General features: G+C 45.1%; 1 protein-coding gene across 1 annotated transcript in view; it reads left to right on the top strand.

The window, feature by feature from the left end:
* Nucleotides 1-16,745: 16,745 nt before the first annotated feature.
* Nucleotides 16,746-24,547, top strand: part of mast2 (microtubule associated serine/threonine kinase 2) — a 76,485-nt gene continuing 68,683 nt past the window's right edge. Inside the window, 2 exon segments of the mRNA XM_079244810.1 lie at nucleotides 16,746-17,270; nucleotides 24,015-24,215. Coding sequence (XP_079100936.1) covers nucleotides 17,221-17,270; nucleotides 24,015-24,215 — 251 coding nt within the window. The 5' untranslated portion in view covers nucleotides 16,746-17,220.

Here is a 24,547-nt window from a genome sequence, read left to right as displayed (position 1 = left end):
TGCGTTACAGAGGTGGGGAAAGGACGCCATGAACCACAGCAAGGCGCATCGTGCTGTCCCACACATGGGTCTCCCTCCTGCGAAGACCACGGCCGGCAGGAGGCGGGGCTCGCCGGGCCGATCAGTCAGACTGCCAGGTAGGCCCCGCCTCCAGGCTTCCACCACCAGCTGTCGACGATGTCGTGCTGATGTAATGAGAGGAGAGCCGGTGTAGTTCAGGACCTGAAGCGGCTTCGGGACGGACTTTCAGACGTTTCCAGGACGGTCTGAGGATCTCCTTCAACGGCTTGCCGCTAGCTTGAAGAAAGGCGATACACACCTCCTCTGATTGGTCGATAATGCATCTGTCAGATTCAAGTATGAAGAAAAAACCTACCTCAGTTCAGGAGTTTGTAACCCGTAAAATCGCTGATGGAATTTCATCTCTGACGTTCCTGTTGACATTTATCACATGGAAAATATTACCGTACGAAATATTTGTACGAAATATTCAGAGCAGTAAAGGCCTTAAGAACAGAAAACTGAGGCGACAATTCTCACAGACTCCCCAAAACTGGACAAGAAACAATTTTCAGTTTATTCATACGTCACTCGTCGTGCTTGAAACTTTCCGAAAAGGTCGTAATGCTTGGATGTCCGTGGAAATGTCCACAGAAAATCGCCTTTGTTGGCGTGTCTGACTGTTCCAGTCGACCAGCAGGAAAATGGCTGCCGAACCAGATGTTCCACCAGCGGAACGCCACAAGTCCGTATTTTCCTCAGTCCACGTCCGAGGAACAGAGTTTTAGCGGATATCAGAAGCAGGAAGAGAGCGGCAGGTCTCAGAGATCCGGCTGATTGACGGCTCCACCCCAAGCCGGAAGCTTCTACGACCCGCTCAGTACCGCAGGAAGACGCGTGTTTTGGTAGGAAACCAAATCAGCATGGTGATTGTCCTCGTTCACCTCCCAACATCCCGAAGTAGGATGATCTACTGAAAGACCAACGGTGATCTGTCCAGCGAGGGGGGCGGGTTTAGCCGACCAAACTGCCATTAAAGACGTTTGATTCGGCTTCTTGGGCCGGTTAGAAGAACCGTTAAAAATCTCTGGTTCTTCTGCTTCTGTCAGACATTTCACTGGAGTTTAAAAACAATCCTCGTTTGATGGGAAAGTTCGAGGCAAACAAACCGCTGGCCGCCTGCGATCGTTGGGAGCATGCCCACCTGATGGGCGGAAATTACGAAGGGTCGAAAGACGATGGAAAAACTGGTCTGAGTCTCAGTTTTGGCTCCACTTCCAGATGGTCGGATCAGAACCTGCTGGAAACACGAGAACATGGATTCATCCAGCCGTCTGGTTCATCGCTTCAGGCTGCTGCGGGTGGGACTGGTGGGGCTGGGGGGGTCTCCGTACCTACGCGGTTTAACCTCCACAGCCTACCTGCTGATGTGTCCTGCCCTTTATGAGCACAGCATAGCGTCTTCTGATGGAAACTTCCAGAAGGATCCAGCTACGAGAAGGTGGTCCTGATGATGGGGATCACAGCTGTTTGTGGAGGGAGGGGGTCTTCAGGCGGAAACTTCGCGGGGGGGCTTCCTGTTTGAATTCCAGTGTCTGAGTTCATCTGGACATCTTCAAACACCTCGCAGCTTTGTGTCAATCCCGCGCTCGTACTCCGCCACGCCCTCCATGTTCTCTCTGCAGATGAAACCTTCCAGTGAAGCATTGCGGATTTCATTCCAGCGCCTGGATTCCAACCAGGATTAGTTTGTCTGGAGGAGGCGCAGTGCTGGCAAACAACATGGTGACCAAATAAACCTAAGCATGAGGCGAAGTTCCTCAGATCTAAGCGGCGGTATAAATCCTGCAGTCCGGGAAGGTTTCAGCTCCGTTATGTGGAAGATTTGCTGCTTCAGACCAGCTTCTGCACAGCCAAGCACATGGAAACATGGAAAACCTTGGAGGTCCAGAATTTCCTGGTTTGTAGTCGATGGAAGCAGATTAGGACTCTTCAGATAAAATCCTGCAGAGTTTCTGCTCCTAGAAAGACAACTTCTCATGTTTTAATAGCATCATTACGTCATTCAGTAAAAACAGGTACCACGGTCTACAACCGGGTCCAAGTCCAGTCCAGGAAGTCTACCATCCCCAACACACCTGAACAGACCAGATTGCCATCTTCACAGGAGTCCAGTCTGTCATCTCAGAGTGGTTGCTGGGACATCTAAAGCATTAGCTCACCATTAGCTTAACTCACGTTTTTGTCGGCTTCTTGGTTTGCAGCTATGAATTTTATCGTCTCGTGATCTTTAGTTTCAATCCGACGCTGCAGAAGCAGCAAGAAAAGCCGATCTCTGCGGTGCAGAATCAGCACAGAGGGGCACTCCTGGCTGCAACGTTGAAATTCACTATCAGAAGTTGTTTCAACGGCACACAAAGCTGGAGAAGGAAAACATCTGGTGGACATCCATAAGAGACAGCTCTTCTTCACAAGTTCCTTTCATTTCTGAGAAGACGTGGGTCAGTCCGTCAGCTCAGACAGGCTTCACTTGCTTGTCGTTGTTGACCTCTTCTCGGTGGCTTTTTAATCATTGCTAACCAAGCAGCTACAGCTTTTATCTCAGATTTGAACCAAGTGATCTCTTTGACCACGAGACACTTTTTCTCTTCGTCTTTTCATAAATTTTTTAATCGATCTTCCTTTCTATGACTTCATGAGGAACGCTGAAGGAACCGTCATCAGTTAGCTAAAAACAAGCCAAACATCTGTAAACACAAACCAGTTCTTCAGCACATTTCTTAATGACGTCGTCAGTGTCAACGTTGTCAGCCAGCTTCCGTTCCGCTTCAGCTTTATTTTCTTTAATAAAACATCAGAACCACGTCAGCGTGGTGTTGGGGAGACATCCCGATACGAATAGCCGGACGTTGGGACGATGCCGTAGGAAGTCCGGGCAGCGTACGGAAGTAGTTTTTCAGTGAAGCGGGGTTGTAGTTCGTGTTTTTGCCCAATGGAACGGAAATTATCTCAGCCTGACCTTTTATACAAACTTACAATTTAACCAGTTATTAAATCCGATTGATGTTGTCGTTCCTGCTGCGTTAGCTTCGCTCCGCTTCGGGATGTAGCGAGGAGTTGCCATGGAAACCATGGCAGTGGTGGTGAAACGATAAAAATGATAAAGATCCAAATAAAGAAAGTGATTGATTAATTATTTTATTGATTAGAAGAGCCGTATGATTAATCAGTTTATCCTCTTGAAACTATGAAATGCGTAATTGACCGTACGGCGGCGTGCCGGAAGACCTGCTGCCTTAACAGCTAATGGACATCTGAATAAATGAAAGGGCTTTATTGTCAGCTGGAGGTTTTTTAATGTCGGTGGGTCAACGCAGCACTTCCCTCCACCCGCTTCAGTCCCACTTTAACTCATGTTAACGACTGAAAACACACGAGGTGTAAACCACAACCGTCTCTCCGTCGCAGCATAAACACATCCTCAGGTAATTACCTGTCATTAGCATTAGCGGTGGAAGAGTTATATCTGCTCCATAGGAAGATTAACGTAAGCGAAGTGGATGCCCCCCGCCAGACTCTCACACACACTGTTCTCACCCACTGATGGAGATTAGTTGTGTTAATATGTCGGCGTCCCACCCCAGTGAATTATAATGCTGTTTGAGCTTGATGCTGCAGTTCAACTCTGAATATGTGTGTCTTTCTTTCCGTGCCAAAATTAGCCCCACATTTAATTCTAAAACCAACGTTGTGCAAGAATAATCCATTTGTGCACAAGTGGTGGGGATTTGCAGCATAAATATTACGAAAGTAAAATCGTTTCAGCCCACTTGAACCGGAGGTGTAATAGCTTAACCTGAGATGGGCTTATGGCGTTATGTAACCCGAAATAATGCGTCTCAGTAGGACGACTGCAAGTTTTTTTTACTTGTTAATTTAGGACATCTAAACATTGAGCTGATAAACTAAGGTACATTTTCTAGTATGTGAATAAATCTGACTGTATTTGTCCACAGAAGAAGAGCTTTGTGTGAGGAAAGGTGTCCCCCAGGGCTCACTGCTGAATAACATTCATTATTTATCTACACATCTGCCTGTGTTTAGACATGTTGATAGACTTAAAAACCTACAGCTCAGCGCTCAGCTGCTGCTTATTCCCTGCCGTCTTGTGCAAAAGGAACCTTGGGTGAAAAAGAACCACTGCTAGCAGACTTTGCTACATGCTAAGCAAAGCGTGGGTTGGGAAAATGGATTTGAAGAAACACTCAAAATGGGACGATGCTTAGCGCCACTATGACGTACGTAGCCGATGAAACCTCACTTCCAAGTGCGTAGAGCTGAACATAACTTTAGACACGCACGCCACCGCGCACATAAACCCGCTCTGCCATGGATGACGCTTACTGCATGATTTAAACTAACCTGAGAAAAAACAACTTTTTCCTGTTGCAAATTTGAAAACAAAGTTCTCGCTTTTTGAAGAGTTTGTAACAAGCTTCCCTCTGTTCAGTCTGCTTGTCTTCCCGTACCTATTTGTCCACACACAGCTGGTCTGATTTCACGTTTTCTGCAGATCCACATCATTCTGAAACATGTAGAAGTTTCTGTTTGATTCTGATGCAACAAAATGAAAGTTGTAAAGAAACATCTGGCTAATCGATGGTACGAAAATCATCAACAGTAGTTGAAGCTCATCATTTGAACCAGTCAAATGCTCCAGCAGTTGCTGGTCTGAAGTAAAATATGCAGCTACAAGTGGAAAACAAGGCGCTTCGATCGCAGATGATCTGATAAATTTCAGATAATCTGAGACCAAACTGGGTCACTATGCCACCAACAGCTGAGCTGGTGGATTATATAACCTGAAATCCGTCTGCTGACGAAAGAATTTCTTCTGTTTCTACCCAGTCTTAAACGTAATATATGTAAAGTCTGATCTGTGAAATTCTAAGGTGACGTATTATCCAGTAAATCTGATTGAGACAGTCATACAATACGAACCAGGCTGCAGCATCTTTAACCATTTCTGGATCAATCAGCTGATTATTGTTGCCTTCTTGTAACATTTAGGGACAGTTTCCCGCCTTCTTTTGTCAAACAATGCGCAGAAACTTAAAGACAAAGATGCCGATTATCACAAACTTCACAGGAGGATGTAGGTGGAACGGTTCATGTATCCATATGCAGATTTTTCAGAATGGACTATTTAATATGGAACGGAGATGGACCGAGTTTCCACACGGAATATTTACAGGTTGGAACTAAGCTCCTGCCTCCAGCTAGCTGACGTTATGAATAGGGGTGTCGTGTCTAGATGAACTTATTACTAGCGGCGTTATGTCTAGAGGATGACTAGCGGCGTTATGTCTAGAGGATGACTAGCGGCGTTATGACAATTGGTGTTATGACAAGCGGTGTTACGACAAGCAGCGTTGTGTCTAGTGGCGTTGTGGCTAGAGGATGTTATGACTAGCGGCGTTGTGTCTAGGGGCGTTGTGTCTAGCGGCGTTGTGTCTAAGGGCGTTGCGGGTAGCGGCGTTGTGTCTAGGGGCGTTGTGTCTAGCGGCGTTGTGTCTAGCGGCGTTGTGTCTAGCGGCGTTGCGGGTAGCGGCGTTGTGTCTAGCGGCGTTATGTCTAGCGGCGTTGTGGCTAGAGGATGTTATGACTAGCGGCGTTGTGTCTAGCGGCGTTGTGGCTAGAGGATGTTATGTCTAGCGGCGTTGTGTCTAGCGGCGTTGTGTCTAGCGGCGTTGTGTCTAGCGGCGTTGTGTCTAGCGGCGTTATGTCTAGCGGCGTTATGTCTAGAGGATGTTATGACTAGCGGCGTTGTGTCTAGCGGCGTTGTGGCTAGAGGATGTTATGACTAGCGGTGTTGTGTCTAGGGGCGTTGTGTCTAACGGCGTTGTGTCTAGCGGCGTTATGTCTAGCGGCGTTGTGGCTAGAGGATGTTATGACTAGCGGTGTTGTGTCTAGGGGCGTTGTGTCTAACGGCGTTGTGTCTAGCGGCGTTATGTCTAGCGGCGTTGTGTCTAGCGGCGTTGTGGCTAGAGGATGTTATGACTAGCGGTGTTGTGTCTAGGGGCGTTGTGTCTAACGGCGTTGTGTCTAGCGGCGTTATGTCTAGCGGCGTTATGTCTAGCGGCGTTGTGGCTAGAGGATGTTATGACTAGCGGCGTTGTGTCTAGGGGCGTTGTGTCTAGCGGCGTTGTGTCTAGAGGATGTTATGACTAGCGGCGTTGTGTCTAGGGGCATTGCGGGTAGCGGCGTTGTGTCTAGCGGCGTTGTGGCTAGCGGCGTTGTGGCTAGCGGCGTTGTGGCTAGAGGATGTTATGACTAGCGGCGTTGTGTCTAGGGGCGTTGCGGGTAGCAGCGTTGCGGGTAGCGGCGTTGTGTCTAGCGGCGTTGTGTCTAGAGGATGTTATGACTAGCGGCGTTGTGTCTAGCGACGTTGTGTCTAGCGGCGTTGTGTCTAGAGGATGTTATGACTAGCGGCGTTGTGTCTAGGGGCGTTGTGTCTAGCGACGTTGTGTCTAGCGGCGTTGTGTCTAGAGGATGTTATGACTAGCGGCGTTGTGTCTAGTGGCGTTGTGTCTAGCGGCGTTGTGTCTAGCGTCGTTGTGTCTAGAGGATGTTATGACTAGCGGCGTTGTGTCTAGGGGCGTTGCGGGTAGCGGCGTTGTGGCTAGCGACGTTGTGTCTAGCGGCGTTGTGTCTAGCGTCGTTGTGTCTAGCGATGTTGTGTCTAGCGGCGTTGTGTCTAGGGGCGTTGTGGCTAGAGGATGTTATGACTAGCGGCGTGTCAAGGGGCGTTGCGGGTAGCGGCGTTGTGGCTAGCGCCGTTGTGTCTAGCGGCGTTGCGGGTTGTGACGTGTCTAGCGGCGTTGTGGCTAGGGGCTTTGTGGCTAGCGGCGTTGTGGCTAGAGGATGTTATGACTAGCGGCGTGTCAAGGGGCGTTGCGGGTAGCGGCGTTGCGGTTAGTGACGTGTCTAGCGGCGTTGCGGCTAGCGGCGTTATGGCCAGCAGTTGTCGGTACTTTTCTAGCAGACATGTACACACATAGACAGGTCATTAAACATGTCTTTGCCAAAGTAGAACAGTTTATCACTCAGCTTTTGTTCCCTTACCGTACTGTGATCTGAAAACCAGGATACGTTACAGAACTGGGGTTTTGGCGTTCCGATACACCCTGAATGGAGGATGTGTAGGTGGTTTTCTGATGGCAGGATGGTGGAACATGGCTGCACATTTGCCTCCAGCAGCTACGTTACATAGAAGCTGGATCCATCGTCATAAACTGTTCTCTGGAGTTGATTTTTTATGACAGTATTTGACGCATTTAACGAAGCTTAGAGTCCTGAGAACTCTAAGCTTCGTTAAATTCAGAATAGAGAAAAGCATCCGTCCTGTTCTCTGTACTTCTATCAGAAGGAAAAAAGTGACGGTAAAATGTGAAGTTAAACCTGTAGTTTGGATAAAATCAGGTTTTATGTCGGGACATTGCCACCTGTAAAAACAACTTTGGTTTTCCCTGGAAACGTTTTTCCTTTCCGGATTGTGTGCGCGCGTGCGTGTGTGTGTTTGTGTTATCATGCAGTCTCTTTGTTGTTTCTCATCAATATTCAGAGCTGATAATGAATTCTGGCTGCCGGCTCCTCTGCAGCTTTCTGTTAATTGCATGTTATTATTATCGGGCCCTCGGGTGAAGCAGACGCGCTGACAGTGAACGCAGCGCGATGCCTTTGTGTCGGGGCACTTTGGTTGGGAATAAACAGAAAAACATAGATCATTCTCGCTGTTGGCAAAGCCCCGCCCCCTCCACCTTAGTTTCTGGCTTTTCATGGGGAACCGTTCCATCCATCATCAAAGCCTGAAAACGGTGCGTTCAGGTACACGCCAGCTCAGGCTCCGCCCACCATTATTGTGAACCTGGAAGGTTTCCAGTTTGAATCCTCAGCGTTTCTCCGTTTCCAGGAGTTTATTTCTAACATCTGTTTTTCTGTTTGTGGACCAGAATCAGACGTTCAGATCAGATAACATAAAAACACTCCTCTTCCTCACGCTCTCTTCCTCTTCCTCGCTCTCTCTTCCTCTTCCTCGCTCTCTCCTCCTCTTCCTCGCTCCTCTCCGGGTGTTTTCAGGATAATTTCATCTTCTCTCCATGCGGATGTGCTTTGCTGACAAACCAGATGCTGTTTGTTTGTCAGTGTTAGTTTTCTCACACACACACACGTTTTCTGCAGGTAGGCTTCAGGTGACCCCCCCCCCAGACCGGGTTTAATGTAATCGGATGTAATTTCCGGCTCTGTGGGAGGAAACAGACAAGATGCTGAAAGGTTTCTGTTGTAAAACCTGAATCCAGACATTAAAAGTCGATTGAAGATGAAGAACGACAGTTTTCAGCAGGAACAACTCAACTCCACGTCTGTTTTACTCAGGCGTAAAAACAAAGAAAAACTTTGAGGAAATAATCTTATTGTTTATTTATCATGTTTTGTTTCAAAGGGAGTTTTATTAAAAATATGTGTTTTCTTAAAATGAGACTCATATTCAAGAACAAAACATGCTGGAATAGATTCATTTATTTATTTGTTTTATATATTTATATTGGTGATGGGAAGTTCAGCTCTAAAAAGATTCAGTTCTTTTGACTTGGATCTTTGTTCACTACAAAGAATCGGCTTGTTCATGAACAACAGGTTTATATTAATTTTCTTTACCTTTTTAAGTTTTTATTTGATAAAAATGTGGTTTCAGAAGGATGAAGTGTTCTGAGTCCTGTTGTATGTTTCTAATACCAGTTTTCAGTTTTTAGTGTGCATCAGGAAAGAACTGCTCAGACCTTCTGGAGACTATCTAATCCATGGTGTGATCTGTCAATCTGACTTGTAGTTCTTTGACATAAAAGTCCAGAAAGCAAACAGATTGGATTTATAATCATGAATCAAATCAGGAAATATTTTCCAGCGCATTCAGAAGAACATCGGGGGCCCCACAAAGCAGCGGGGTTCAGGGCCCCCAGATGGAAAGCAGCGGCCCTGGATCAACGTCTGGTCTGCATGGTACGGTGGCCCTGAAGTACAAACCACAAATATAAATAAAACAACATGACAAATCGTGTTCCCGGCTGGTACCTGCCTCCCCTGCTTGTTTGGTTCTGTATTGTAGTTGAGGTTTGCACTTCTGGGCCACCGTAGTTCATGTTGCTAAACGTTTAACACACAACACCATTAATGATCAGCTGTTCGCAGGAAGTATCATTACGTCCTCTGGTTGGACACCTTCACATGTTCCGTCCTCTTCCCTTTTTACTTCCAGATGTAAAACTAAGACATCTGGCTCGGTTCAGACGGGGTTTGTGTCACAGCGCCCCCTGCTTGTCAAACACACACACACACACGCACATACATGTCGGTGTTTGTCGAGTAAATGGAGTTTCTCTTTGTGTCTTTGTTTCAGAAGGAGCTGAGTCTTCCCAGAAGAGGCAGTTTGTAAGTACCCATAATCCCCTGCGTCCTCTGACTGGTTTGTATGGCGAGCGAAGCTGAGCGCCAGTTGGAGGATAGAAAGGCCTCTGAGTGTGTTTGTGTGTGTGTGTGTGACAGCAAACAGCTGAACGTCCCACTGTGGACGGATCTATTTATATCTGCGTGTCAGATAATTTACCGGCAGGGTTGCTGGTCTCCTTCATACGTCCCCTCAGGTCCCCCCAGCCAGTCCAGAGCTGTGGATCTGGTGGTTTAACCCTTTCATTCACTGCAGCTGCAGCGCAAAGCTGGCCAGATGTTTCTGAAGTCTAGAAACTCCAGGTCCAACCAGAAGTCTAGAAGCTCCAGGCCCAACCAGAGGTCTAGAAGGTCTAGGTCCAACCAGAAGTCTAGAAGGTCTAGGTCCAACCAGAAGTCTAGAAGGTCTAGGTCCAACCAGAAGTCTAGAAGGTCCAGGTCCAACCAGAAGTCTAGAAACTCCAGGTCCAACCAGAAGTCTAGAAGGTCTAGGTCCAACCAGAAGTCTAGAAGGTCTAGGTCCAACCAGAAGTCTAGAAGGTCTAGGTCCAACCAGAAGTCTAGAAGGTCCAGGCCCAACCAGAAGTCTAGAAGGTCTAGGTCCAACCAGAAGTCTAGAAGGTCCAGGTCCAACCAGAGGTCTAGAAGGTCTAGGTCCAACCAGAAGTCTAGAAGGTCTAGGTCCAACCAGAAGTCTAGAAGGTCTAGGTCCAACCAGAAGTCTAGAAACTCCAGGTCCAACCAGAAGTCTAGAAGCTCCAGGCCCAACCAGAGGTCTAGAAGGTCTAGGTCCAACCAGAAGTCTAGAAGGTCTAGGTCCAACCAGAAGTCTAGAAGGTCTAGGTCCAACCAGAAGTCTAGAAGGTCCAGGTCCAACCAGAAGTCTAGAAACTCCAGGTCTAACCAGAAGTCTAGAAGGTCTAGGTCCAACCAGAAGTCTAGAAGGTCTAGGTCCAACCAGAAGTCTAGAAGGTCTAGGTCCAACCAGAAGTCTAGAAGGTCCAGGCCCAACCAGAAGTCTAGAAGGTCTAGGTCCAACCAGAAGTCTAGAAGGTCCAGGTCCAACCAGAGGTCTAGAAGGTCTAGGTCCAACCAGAAGGCTAGAAGGTCTAGGTCCAACCAGAAGTCTAGAAGGTCCAGGTCCAACCAGAAGTCTAGAAACTCCAGGTCCAACCAGAAGTCTAGAAACTCCAGGTCCAACCAGAAGGCTAGAAGGTCTAGGTCCAACCAGAAGTCTAGAAGGTCCAGGCCCAACCAGAAGTCTAGAAGCTCCAGGTCCAACCAGAAGTCTAGAAGGTCTAGGTCCAACCAGAAGTCTGGAAGCTCCAGGTCCAACCAAAAGTCTAGAAGGTCCAGGTCCAACCAGAAGTCTAGAAGATCTAGGTCCAAGCAGAAGTGTAGAAGGTCAAGGTCCAGGTCCAAGTCCAAGCAGAAGTCTAGAAGGTCCAGGTCCAAGTCCAAGCAGAAGTCTAGAAGGTCCAGGTCCAGGTCTAGGTCAAAGCAGAGGTGTAGAAGGTCCAGGTACAGGTCTAGGTCCAAGCAGAAGTCTAGAAGGTCCAGGTCCAAGCAGAGGTCCAGAAGGTCCAGGTCCAGGTGTAGGTCCAGATGGAGGTGTGGATGGAGCTCCTGTAGCGTTTCCATCTGCTGTTGAAGTCCAGAGTTGGTACATTCACATCAGGCTTTTGATATGAATCCGAGTCCGTTTGCTCAGAATGTCTTTTCGTTTGGGGACAATGTGAAGATGCAAATAAATTCTGATTCAGATCCAGTCAGTGGACTGGGTCCGCCTAAAAACGCAGGTCTCGGTCCCTTTCAAGCAAACCAAATACAGGATGCGGACTACAAAACAACGGGCATCATGGGTAACAGAACCAGAACATACATGCGTGTGGGCTGATGGCTGGCTTTGGACGGGACGAGTAGGTCACGATCTGACGTGGACGAATTCAGTCTCATCTCTGATAGAAATCGGATCACTCCAGACCACTTGGATCTGATTCAGCTCCATCTTTTCTTGTCTCTTGTAGAGAATTAAAGACCATTTTTCAGAAGGTCTAATTCGTTTAAGAAGTTGGTCTGGAATAGTGTACCGAACTAAAGCAGGCCCGCTGGAGTCTGGGAGTTCTTAACATGTTTCTGAACGTGGTTGGATCAGAACATGAACAGTTCTTCCACACGAGCAGTTATTCAGAACATGAACAATTACTCAACATGAACGGTTCTGTTACATTAACAGTTCTTCAGAACATGAACAGTTCTTCAGAACATGAACAGTTCTTCAGAACATGATCAGTTCTTCAACATAAACAGTTCTTCAGAACATGAGCTGTTCTTCAGAACATAAACAGTTCTTCAGAACATGAGCTGTTCTTCAGAACATGAGCTGTTCTTCAGAACAAATAAAAGTTCTTCAGAACATGAACAGTTCTTCAGAACATGAACAGTTCTTCAGAACATGATCAGTTCTTCAACATAAACAGTTCTTCAGAACATGAGCTGTTCTTCAGAACATAAACAGTTCTTCAGAACATGAGCTGTTCTTCAGAACATGAGCTGTTCTTCAGAACAAATAAAAGTTCTTCAGAACATGAGCTGTTCTTCAGAACATGAGCTGTTCTTCAGAACATGAGCTGTTCTTCAGAACATAAACAGTTCTTCAGAACATGAGCAGTTCTTCAACATAAACAGTTCTTCAGAACATGAAAAGTTCTTCAGAACATGAGCAGTTCTTCAGAACATGAAAAGTTCTTCAGAACATGAGCAGTTCTTCATAACGAACTGTTCTTCAACATGAGCAGTTCTTTAACATGAACCATTCTTTTACATGATCAGTTCTTCAGAACATAAACAGTTCTTGAAAACATTATCAGTTCTTCGGTACACAAACAGTTCTTTACATAACAGTTCTTTAGAACATAAACAGTTCTTCAGAACATAAACAGTTCTTCAGAACATGAACAGTTCTTTTACATAAACAGTTCTTCAGAACACGAGCTGTTCTTCAGCATGAGCAGTTCTTCAGAACATAAACAGTTCTTCAGAACATAAACAGTTCTTCAGAACATGAACAGTTCTTTTACATAAACAGACGAGCTGTTCTTCAGCATGAGCAGTTCTTCAGAACATAAACAGTTCTTCAGAACACGAGCTGTTCTTCAGCATGAGCAGTTCTTCAGAACATAAACAGTTCTTCAGAACATGAACAGTTCTTTTACATAAACAGTTCTTCAGAACACGAGCTGTTCTTCAGCATGAGCAGTTCTTCAGAACATAAACAGTTCTTCAGAACATGAACAGTTCTTTTACATAAACAGTTCTTCAGAACACGAGCTGTTCTTCAGCATGAGCAGTTCTTCAGAACATAAACAGTTCTTCAGAACATAAACAGTTCTTCAGAACATGAACAGTTCTTTTACATAAACAGTTCTTCAGAACGAGCTGTTCTTCAGCATGAGCAGTTCTTCAGAACATAAACAGTTCTTCAGAACATGAACAGTTCTTTTACATAAACAGTTCTTCAGAACACGAGCTGTTCTTCAGCATGAGCAGTTCTTCAGAACATAAACAGTTCTTCAGAACATGATCAATTCTTCAGAACGTGGACAGTTCTTTAGAACGTGGACAGTTTTCCACATGAACCGTTGTTTAGAACATGAATTGTTCTTTCATATCAAAGAAAGATGGAAATGGTTTTTTTATAATTCATAGAACTGGAAAACTATTATTTTCTCTAAAAGCTAAAGGACAGAAATGTAGCTGTAAAGTGAGACAGGAAAGTTTGTGATGGGAGAGGATGAGAAGGGTAGTGGATCTAGAGGAGATGTAGAGTTGGGTATCATCGACGTAACGGTGAACATGGAGTCCATGGTGACGATTGTGACCAAGCGGAAGCAGGTATCTTGACAGGAGGAGCTGGCCGAACTCGGATCGTTGGGTTTCTACAGAAATCCTTTTGTTTCTGGCGTCAGTGAAGCTGCAGAACAGTTTCACTAAACACACCTGAATGTTTCCAGCCACAAAAAGACAAATTCTGTATAAACCAGTCACGCTAGAGAGATCTGTGTGCACGCTCAATCGGCCAATCAGTTGCTCCAAATCGGTCGTGCATGCTGACGGTAAAAGAGCCTAAAATCACAGGCTTGGCTGGTCTGTTCGTCTGCTGCACACAAATCTAATCAAGATGTTTTAATCTAATAATGCAGAGCAGAATGTGTCTGAAACCGCAAGACGAAAACAGTCTGAGGCCAAAAGCTTCAACCCAAACATATGTGTATATATATACATATATACACATATGTACATATATACAAACATATAAACCAACAATCTAAAAACAATAAGCTATTTTTATTTTACCTTTTTATGTAACCAGTTAATCTCTTTACATGTGAGACCAGTCGTTATTTCACTTTATAAAACACAAACTTCACTTTAACCAAAAACATCTTTTCAATAGAAGCATTGATGGTTTCCTTCGTGGTGCTTTTAGCACATTGATTACATTCAGAGTAATATTCTAAATGCTTGTAATCGGATTACTTGCTGAGCTGTAAACACTGATTTGAAGTGATGAATATTTAATTAAGCTAATCCAAAAGGATGAAACACCAGAATATGAAAATATTTAATCAGATTTTTATAGAAACGACAAACGAAACGGGTCCCATGATGGAACCGTGCGGGACGCCTTTAGTCATTGGTAAAAAGTCGGATAAAGATCTTTACCGGCTGGTATTTCTGACTTCTACGCAATGTTAGGACTGAAACGAGACTGCTTGAAAGTAGAAAATAAACTGAATCATTTAAGTAAATACATGTAAAAGATCCTGGAATGAGGTAAACCAAGTCGTTGATCAAACGCACCAATCAGGTCATTCATGACATTATTAATAATAATACGTCTAAAATGTATTTTCCATTTACTGACTGTTTACTATCTATATTTTTGTTTATTTGGTGCAGATGTGAAATATTTTGCACCATTATTGGAAAAATAAAACGGACTTCTTGTTTCTATTTGAAGACATAAAAACATTCCCGTATTTTTCCCGACTTGCATCATCATGAAACATTAAAGAGTTAATTCACTGGTTAACAAGTCGATTTTTAAACTGATGTAAAAAGTTTTTAAGTGTTTTCTTCTCATCGGAGAAACACTGAGAGGAAAACAGACTAAAAACTGAGTCAGGACGTTGTAACCAGCCGTTTTCATGGCTGACATGCTGTCTGTTTCCTCCAACCGGCCTGTTTGGACGTGACTGAGGAAAATGACGGGCGTTGTGGATTCTTCGCCAGCTGTGTCGCTGCGCAGACAGAAGCCAGGGATTAAACGTTATTTCACAGCGGAGCTGAAAAGCGTCCCGAGTTCCCGTCCCGACGTAATGACAGTCTCATGTCCTGCAGCTGCTCCCACGTCAGCCCGGTAATCACTGCGAATTAACAGCGCCGTGCACGCGCGTGCACGTACAGCCATCTGTGTTTCCATCCATTGTTTATGAATTAGCAGCGCGGCATGTGAGCTGCATTTAGCCCATCGGGGTCAGCGGTGTCCTCAGGCTTCTCAGAAACCAGATCAGACAGCTGAACCTCCTGATCGGGCCAGAAAGTTTCCTCTTCTGGATACCTGCAGAGGAAGGCGAGGGTGGGGAAACTACCGCTTCATCTCTGCTTCCAGTTTAACCACAATAACGTCAGGAGTCCTCATGTTCCGGAGAAATCTGTTTGACCCGCAGGTAGTCTCTAAAACCTGCAGCGAATCCCAAAAATCCCGTCTATTCAAAACAAAACAATCAAAATCTTTCAAAGAAATGAAAAGAAATTTTAAATGATCAAATATTTTTTTCCATAAAGTTTTTAATTGAAGGAAACTGGTTTTAGTTTTTCTTTTTTTTTCCAGCATGAAAATGTTAAAAACATTAAAAAGTTATAAAGTTTGGGGGGAAAAAAACTCTTAAAGCTTTTTTCTTTTTAGAGTTCTTCAAACTTTTTTGTCTACAAGATATCAATAAGCTCCATTTTTATGCCTAAAAAAAGTTTTAAAAGACAAATTTCTTTAAAAATCTTTTCCATATTTTCAATATTTCAGCATCTTTAAATATTATTGAATGTTCATTCATTCGTCATCCTAACCGCTTAGTCCGATGAAGGGCTGCGGGAAGCAGGAGCCTATCCCAGCCGTCTGTGGTTGAAAGGCAGGGTACACCCTGGACAGCTCGCCAGTCCATCGCAGGGCCACACAGAGACAAGCAACCACTCACGCTCAGTCCTAGGGGCCGTTTAGAGTAACAGAGCTGAGAGTGGGGCTGGTAGCTTGGAGTGGATGATTGACATCTATAAAACTTCAACCTGCCAGGTGCTAACCAGCTAACCAAGCTAACCCGCAGCTAACAGGAGATAACAGGAGCTAACCAGCTAACCAAGCTAACATGGAGATAACAGGAGCTAACCAAGCTAACATGGAGATAACAGGAGCTAACCAGCTAACCAAGCTAACATGGAGATAACAGGAGCTAACCAGCTAACCAAGCTAACATGGAGATAACAGGAGCTAACCGAGCTAACTTGGAAATAACAGGAGCTAACCAGCTAACCGAGATAACCTGGAGATAACAGAAGCTAACCAAGCTAACCTGGAGATAACAGGAGCTAACCAGCTAACCAAGGTGGACAGGCTGAAGTTAAGTCACGTTGTTAACCAGATAAAAACTGCAGTTGTTCTGGGTTTCCTCCTTCTTGCAGCGGGATATCGGGTACCTGTCAACTAACATGGGAGTCTATGTGGATTTACTCTGTTGTGGAGCCCCTAGTGGATGAAAGAGGAACTTCAGTTTATGCTTCACTTTTAAGCGGCGGAGGTTGCTGATTGGTGTGAACATGTTAGTCATGTATGTAAACAGTAAACAGTCATGCATGTAAACAGTCTGCGTCCTGATGCTGCACTAAATCAGAAAATGTGATTCTGCACCAGTTTAAACTGGGAGGAGGACCAGTTACATGACGCTGAGTTATTTAAAGTGGATAAAAACCAGTAAAAGTTGTGAAATGATGAAGCTGTTTGACTGGATTGTAACGCTGCAGTGAGACAAACGTTTCCTCCAAGCAGCAGAGGAGTCGATGTGAAAGCCAGATAAACCCGGTCACAATGGGAACGTCTCAGGTTTCCCTCCCCCTCCCTCCATCGTCATCCCTCCTGTCTGCAGAGGACTCGCTCAGTCGTCTGATCGCAGCAGAACGGAGGGGATTACCGGGCACGCCAGGACCAGGAAAGCAGCCGTGTTCCTGCAGACGTGAAGGCTCTGCTGGAGCTGGACCCAGGATATCCTCTTCTGAAGGAGACAGCGCTCAGATCTTCATCGTCTTTTTGACCATCCTGTCCTGGATTATTCCCTGGAGCTCCAGCCAGAGTTTGTTTGTGTTGTTTTCTGACTTTGGACAGAAGGAAAGGTAAACGGGATTTAAAGCTGAAGATGCCGACTTGGTTTACGGAGCTCAGACTGACGTGTGCGAGTTGAAGGAACACTCTCACCCAGATAGCTGATATAGCTGCTGGGAGTGTGTGCAGAGATAAGAGCAGGTCCTGACGCCACAAACTCATGGACGAGCGGCGGCGCAACGCTTGGGTGCGTTCAGGCGCTGCTCGGCTATCTGACAGATAGATGAGTCGGTCCAGGCGGTGGATTATTAAAGATTACAGCTGAGCCTTTTGTTCCGGAACACATGATGAAGAGGAGGAAGGAGCGTTCGGGAGTCCCACACCTCCGCCTCCAGTAAGAGTTTGTCCGATGCCAGTACGCAGACGTGTACACAACGCAGCTGTTAGATTTTATCTTCTTTCCTCTGAAACTTTGATTCCATCTGAACCAGTAGCAGCAAACTTTACTGCAGCTCGGACCAGTAAAACTCCAGTCTGTTCTCAGACCAGTAAAACACCAGTCTGTTCTCAGACCAGTAAAACTCCAGTCTGTTCTCAGACCAGTAAAACACCAGTCTGTTCTCAGACCAGTAAAACTCCAGTCTGTTCTCAGACCAGTAAAACACCAGTCTGTTCTCAGACCAGTAAAACACCAGTCTGTTCTCAGACAAGTAAAACTCCAGTCTGGTCTCAGACCAGTAAAACTCCAGTCTGTTCTCAGACCAGTAAAACTCCAGTCTGGTCTCAGACCAGTAAAACACCAGTCTGTTCTCAGACCAGTAAAACACCAGTCTGTTCTCAGACCAGTAAAACACCAGTCTGTTCTCAGACCAGTAAAACACCAGTCTGGTCTCAGACCAGTAAAACACCAGTCTGTTCTCAGACCAGTAAAACTCCAGTCTGTTCTCAGACCAGTAAAACACCAGTCTGTTCTCAGACCAGTAAAACACCAGTCTGTTCTCAGACCAGTAAAACTCCAGTCTGTTCTCAGACCAGTAAAACACCAGTCTGTTCTCAGACCAGTAAAACACCAGTCTGGTCTCAGACCAGTAAAACACCAGTCTGTTCTCAGACCAGTAAAACACCAGTCTGGTCTCAGACCAGTAAAACACCAGTCTGTTCTCAGACCAGTAAAACTCCAGTCTGTTCTCAGACCAGTAAAACACCAGTCTGTTCTCAGACCAGTAAAACACCAGTCTGTTCTCAGACCAGTAAAACACCAGTCTGTTCTCAGACCAGTAAAACTCCAGTCTGTTCTCAGACCAGTAAAACACCAGTCTGTTCTCAGACCAGTAAAACACCAGTCTGGTCTCAGACCAGTGAAACACCAGTCTGTTCTCAGACCAGTAAAACACCAGTCTGGTCTCAGACCAGTAAAACTCCAGTCTGTTCTCAGACCAGTAAAACTCCAGTCTGGTCTCAGACCAGTAAAACACCAGTCTGTTCTCAGACCAGTAAAACACCAGTCTGTTCTCAGACCAGTAAAACACCAGTCTGTTCTCAGACCAGTAAAACACCAGTCTGTTCTCAGACCAGTAAAACACCAGTCTGTTCTCAGACCAGTAAAACACCAGTCTGTTCTCAGACCAGTAAAACACCAGCCTGGTCTCAGACCAGTAAAACACCAGTCTGTTCTCAGACCAGTAAAACACCAGTCTGGTCTCAGACCAGTAAAACACCAGTCTGGTCTCAGACCAGTAAAACACCAGTCTGTTCTCAGACCAGTAAAACACCAGTCTGTTCTCAGACCAGTAAAACACCAGTCTGTTCTCAGACCAGTAAAACACCAGTCTGTTCTCAGACCAGCAAAACACCAGTCTGGTCTCAGACCAGTAAAACACCAGTCTGTTCTCAGACCAGTAAAACACCAGTCTGTTCTCAGACCAGCAAAACACCAGTCTGTTCTCAGACCAGTAAAACACCAGTCTGTTCTCAGACCAGTAAAACACCAGTCTGTTCTCAGACCAGTAAAACACCAGTCTGGTCTCAGACAAGTAAAACTCCAGTCTGGTCTCAGACCAGTAAAACACCAGTCTGGTCTCAGACCAGTAAAACTCCAGTCTGGTCTCAGACCAGTAAAACACCAGTCTGTTCTCAGACCAGTAAAACACCAGTCTGGTCTCAGACCAGTAAAACACCAGTCTGTTCTCAGACCAGTAAAACTCCAGTCTGGTCTCAGACCAGTAAAACACCAGTCTGGTGTCAGACCAGTAAAACACCAGTCTGGTCTCAGACCAGTAAAACACCAGTCTGTTCTCAGACCAGTAAAACACCAGTCTGGTCTCAGACCAGTAAAACACCAGTCTGTTCTCAGACCAGTAAAACACCAGTCTGTTCTCAGACCAGTAAAACACCAGTCTGGTCTCAGACCAGTAAAACACCAGCCTGGTCTCAGACCAGTAAAACACCAGTCTGGTCTCAGACAAGTGAAACACCAGTCTGGTCTCAGACCAGTAAAACACCAGTCTGGTCTCAGACCAGTAAAACACCAGTCTGGTCTCAGACCAGTAAAACACCAGTCTGGTCTCAGACCAGTAAAACACCAGTCTGGTCTCAGACCAGTAAAACACCAGTCTGTTCTCAGACCAGTAAAACACCAGTCTGGTCTCAGACCAGTAAAACTCCAGTCTGTTCTCAGACCAGTAAAACTCCAGTCTGGTCTCAGACCAGTAAAACACCAGTCTGTTCTCAGACCAGTAAAACACCAGTCTGTTCTCAGACCAGTAAAACACCAGTCTGGTCTCAGACCAGTAAAACACCAGTCTGTTCTCAGACCAGTAAAACACCAGTCTGTTCTCAGACCAGTAAAACACCAGTCTGTTCTCAGACCAGTAAAACACCAGTCTGTTCTCAGACCAGCAAAACACCAGTCTGGTCTCAGACCAGTAAAACACCAGTCTGTTCTCAGACCAGTAAAACACCAGTCTGTTCTCAGACCAGCAAAACACCAGTCTGTTCTCAGACCAGTAAAACACCAGTCTGTTCTCAGACCAGTAAAACACCAGTCTGGTCTCAGACCAGTAAAACACCAGTCTGTTCTCAGACCAGTAAAACACCAGCCTGGTCTCAGACCAGTAAAACACCAGTCTGGTCTCAGACAAGTAAAACTCCAGTCTGGTCTCAGACCAGTAAAACACCAGTCTGGTCTCAGACCAGTAAAACTCCAGTCTGGTCTCAGACCAGTAAAACACCAGTCTGTTCTCAGACCAGTAAAACACCAGTCTGGTCTCAGACCAGTAAAACACCAGTCTGTTCTCAGACCAGTAAAACTCCAGTCTGTTCTCAGACCAGTAAAACACCAGTCTGGTCTCAGACCAGTAAAACACCAGTCTGGTGTCAGACCAGTAAAACACCAGTCTGGTCTCAGACCAGTAAAACACCAGTCTGTTCTCAGACCAGTAAAACACCAGTCTGGTCTCAGACCAGTAAAACACCAGTCTGTTCTCAGACCAGCAAAACACCAGTCTGTTCTCAGACCAGTAAAACACCAGTCTGTTCTCAGACCAGTAAAACACCAGTCTGGTCTCAGACCAGTAAAACACCAGTCTGGTCTCAGACCAGTAAAACACCAGTCTGGTCTCAGACAAGTAAAACACCAGTCTGGTCTCAGACCAGTAAAACACCAGTCTGGTCTCAGACCAGTAAAACACCAGTCTGTTCTCAGACCAGTAAAACACCAGTCTGGTCTCAGACCAGTAAAACACCAGTCTGTTCTCAGACCAGTAAAACACCAGTCTGGTCTCAGACCAGTAAAACTCCAGTCTGTTCTCAGACCAGTAAAACTCCAGTCTGGTCTCAGACCAGTAAAACACCAGTCTGTTCTCAGACCAGTAAAACACCAGTCTGTTCTCAGACCAGTAAAACAGCAGTCTGTTCTCAGACCAGTAAAACTCCAGTCTGGTCTCAGACCAGTAAAACACCAGTCTGTTCTCAGACCAGTAAAACACCAGTCTGGTCTCAGACCAGTAAAACACCAGTCTGTTCTCAGACCAGTAAAACACCAGTCTGTTCTCAGACCAGTAAAACACCAGTCTGTTCTCAGACCAGCAAAACACCAGTCTGGTCTCAGACCAGTAAAACACCAGTCTGTTCTCAGACCAGTAAAACACCAGTCTGTTCTCAGACCAGTAAAACACCAGTCTGTTCTCAGACCAGTAAAACACCAGTCTGTTCTCAGACCAGTAAAACACCAGTCTGGTCTCAGACCAGTAAAACACCAGTCTGTTCTCAGACCAGTAAAACACCAGTCTGTTCTCAGACCAGTAAAACACCAGTCTGTTCTCAGACCAGTAAAACACCAGTCTGTTCTCAGACCAGCAAAACACCAGTCTGTTCTCAGACCAGTAAAACACCAGTCTGTTCTCAGACCAGTAAAACACCAGTCTGTTCTCAGACCAGTAAAACACCAGTCTGTTCTCAGACCAGTAAAACACCAGCCTGGTCTCAGACCAGTAAAACACCAGTCTGGTCTCAGACAAGTAAAACTCCAGTCTGGTCTCAGACCAGTAAAACACCAGTCTGGTCTCAGACCGGTAAAACTCCAGTCTGGTCTCAGACCAGTAAAACACCAGTCTGTTCTCAGACCAGTAAAACACCAGTCTGGTCTCAGACCAGTAAAACACCAGTCTGTTCTCAGACCAGTAAAACTCCAGTCTGGTCTCAGACCAGTAAAACACCAGTCTGGTGTCAGACCAGTAAAACACCAGTCTGGTCTCAGACCAGTAAAACACCAGTCTGTTCTCAGACCAGTAAAACACCAGTCTGGTCTCAGACCAGTAAAACACCAGTCTGTTCTCAGACCAGTAAAACACCAGTCTGTTCTCAGACCAGTAAAACACCAGTCTGGTCTCAGACCAGTAAAACACCAGTCTGTTCTCAGACCAGTAAAACACCAGTCTGGTCTCAGACCAGTAAAACACCAGTCTGGTCTCAGACCAGTAAAACACCAGCCTGGTCTCAGACCAGTAAAACACCAGCCTGCTCTCAGACAAGTAAAACTCCAGTCTGGTCTCAGACCAGTAAAACACCAGTCTGTTCTCAGACCAGTAAAACACCAGTCTGGTCTCAGACCAGTAAAACTCCAGTCTGGTCTCAGACCAGTAAAACACCAGTCTGGTCTCAGACCAGTAAAACACCAGTCTGGTCTCAGACCAGTAAAACACCAGTCTGTTCTCAGACCAGTAAAACACCAGTCTGGTCTCAGACCAGTAAAACACCAGTCTGTTCTCAGACCAGTAAAACACCAGTCTGGTCTCAGACCAGTAAAACACCAGTCTGGTCTCAGACCAGTAAAACACCAGCCTGGTCTCAGACCAGTAAAACACCAGCCTGGTCTCAGACAAGTAAAACTCCAGTCTGGTCTCAGACCAGTAAAACTCCAGTCTGGTCTCAGACCAGTAAAACACCAGTCTGTTCTCAGACCAGTAAAACACCAGTCTGTTCTCAGACCAGTAAAACACCAGTCTGTTCTCAGACCAGTAAAACTCCAGTCTGGTCTCAGACCAGTAAAACACCAGTCTGGTCTCAGACCAGTAAAACACCAGTCTGGTCTCAGACCAGTAAAACACCAGTCTGGTCTCAGACCAGTAAAACACCAGTCTGTTCTCAGACCAGTAAAACACCAGTCTGGTCTCAGACAAGTAAAACACCAGTCTGGTCTCAGACCAGTAAAACACCAGTCTGGTGTCAGAATAATTAAGATTAATGATACTTTTATAAAAACTTTTTTTTTAATTAAAATGATAAATAAATATATAGAGATGATTAAATATTAATAAATTATTTATTGCTTGGTTTAACTTTAGACAATATTTACATAAATATTTTTGTTAAATATTAATATATCGATTGTTCTCAGAAATAATTTATTCATAGAAATAATAAGTGGCATAGCAAAGCTGTTAGACGTAAAAATAAACATGTAAAAATAAACATGTAAATATAAACATGTAAACAAACATGTAAACATAAGCATGTAAACAAACAAATGTGTAAAACAAACGTGAAAATGAACACGTAAACGAACAGGAACATGCAAATAATCATGTAAACATTAACACAAACAAACATGTAAACATGAAGTGTGTAAACAAACGTAACAACAAATGTTTAAACAAACGTGAACAAATGAGGAAACAAACATGTAAATATAAGCACGTAAAACAAGTAAACATAAACATGTAAACAAACATGTAACCATATACATGTAAACAGAAATGTAAACATTAACATGTAAATAAACATGTAAACATGAACATGAAAACAAACCTTAACATAAAAAAATCTGTAAACATGAACACGTAAGCAAATATGTAAACCTAAAGGTGTAAACAAACATGTAAACATAAACTAGTAAACAAACATGTAAGCATAAAATAGTAAACAAACATACAAACATAAACTAGTGAACAAACATGTAAACACAAGCACATAAATACATGAAAAACATAAATGGGTAAACACAAGCATGTAACCGTAAACATGTAAACACACGTGAACATGAACGTGTAAACATAAATGTGTAAATAAACATGGTAAACTTAAACAAACATGTAAACATTAGCCATTAAAAACATGTCAGCATGAACACGTCAACAGAAATGTAAACATAAGTGTGTAAACAAACATGTAAATAAAGATGTGTAAATAAACATGCTAACTTAAACAACATGTGAACAAACATGAACATGTAAACAAAAATGTGTAAATAAACATGCTAACTTAAACAACATGTAAACACATGAATCAGATTCTGCAGACAGAAACACAGAAATGTCTTTTTTTACTTTCAGATTTATTTTCTGATCTTCTTTCTGTCTTTCTGCGATGGTTAGTTTGCTGTTTCTCTTCCTTGTCATGGGGGACGCCGCCATGTTGGAAGGCCACCACACACACACACACACACACACACACACACACACACACACACACACACACACACACACACACACAGTTGCTGCACCAGTTTAAACTGGAGAAATAAACCAGATGAGCTGAACTTTTATGTCGTGTTTAATGGGAACAATCAGATTTTTCTGCTCCAGCATCATCATCATCATCCGTCTCTTCATCCTTCCTTCCTTCCCTCCTCTCTTGGCAGAATCTGGTCGCCGACTCAGCTGCGTTGCCACAGCAACAGCAGCCTCCTCCAGCACCTGCTGTCCCCTACTTCCTTCTGTCCTTCTGCCAGTCAGCCCCCCGTAGTCTCCCTCTGTCCCTCCTCTTCCTCCTCCTTCCCCTCCCTCTCAGACGGCCCTCTGTCAGCCCCTGTTTGCCAGCGAGGAAACCCCTTTCTCTGGAGGTAAGACCCACGCCGTGTGACCTAATGACACGCCTGTCGGCTTGTGGGTTTGGTTCCATTTTTAGTGTGGCGGTATGACGGCGAGCGGGAATCTGCCGCCGTCCTGCCTGACTGGGACGTCCGGCACGGAGTTCTGGTACGGTGTCCAGTATGGGGTCCAGTACGAGGTTCTGGAAACGTGTTCCTGCACGGAGTTCTGGTACGGTGTCCAGTATGGGGTCCAGTACGAGGTTCTGGAAACGTGTTCCTGCATGGAGTTCTGGTCCGGTGTCCAGTATGGGGTCCAGTACGAGGTTCTGGAAACGTGTTCCTGCACGGAGTTCTGGTACGGT

This window comes from Telmatherina bonti (assembly GCF_933228915.1).
Source record: "Telmatherina bonti genome assembly, chromosome: 8".
In the NCBI taxonomy this organism is placed as follows: Eukaryota; Metazoa; Chordata; class Actinopteri; order Atheriniformes; family Telmatherinidae; genus Telmatherina; species Telmatherina bonti.
This window is presented reverse-complemented; position numbering and strand designations above follow the sequence as displayed.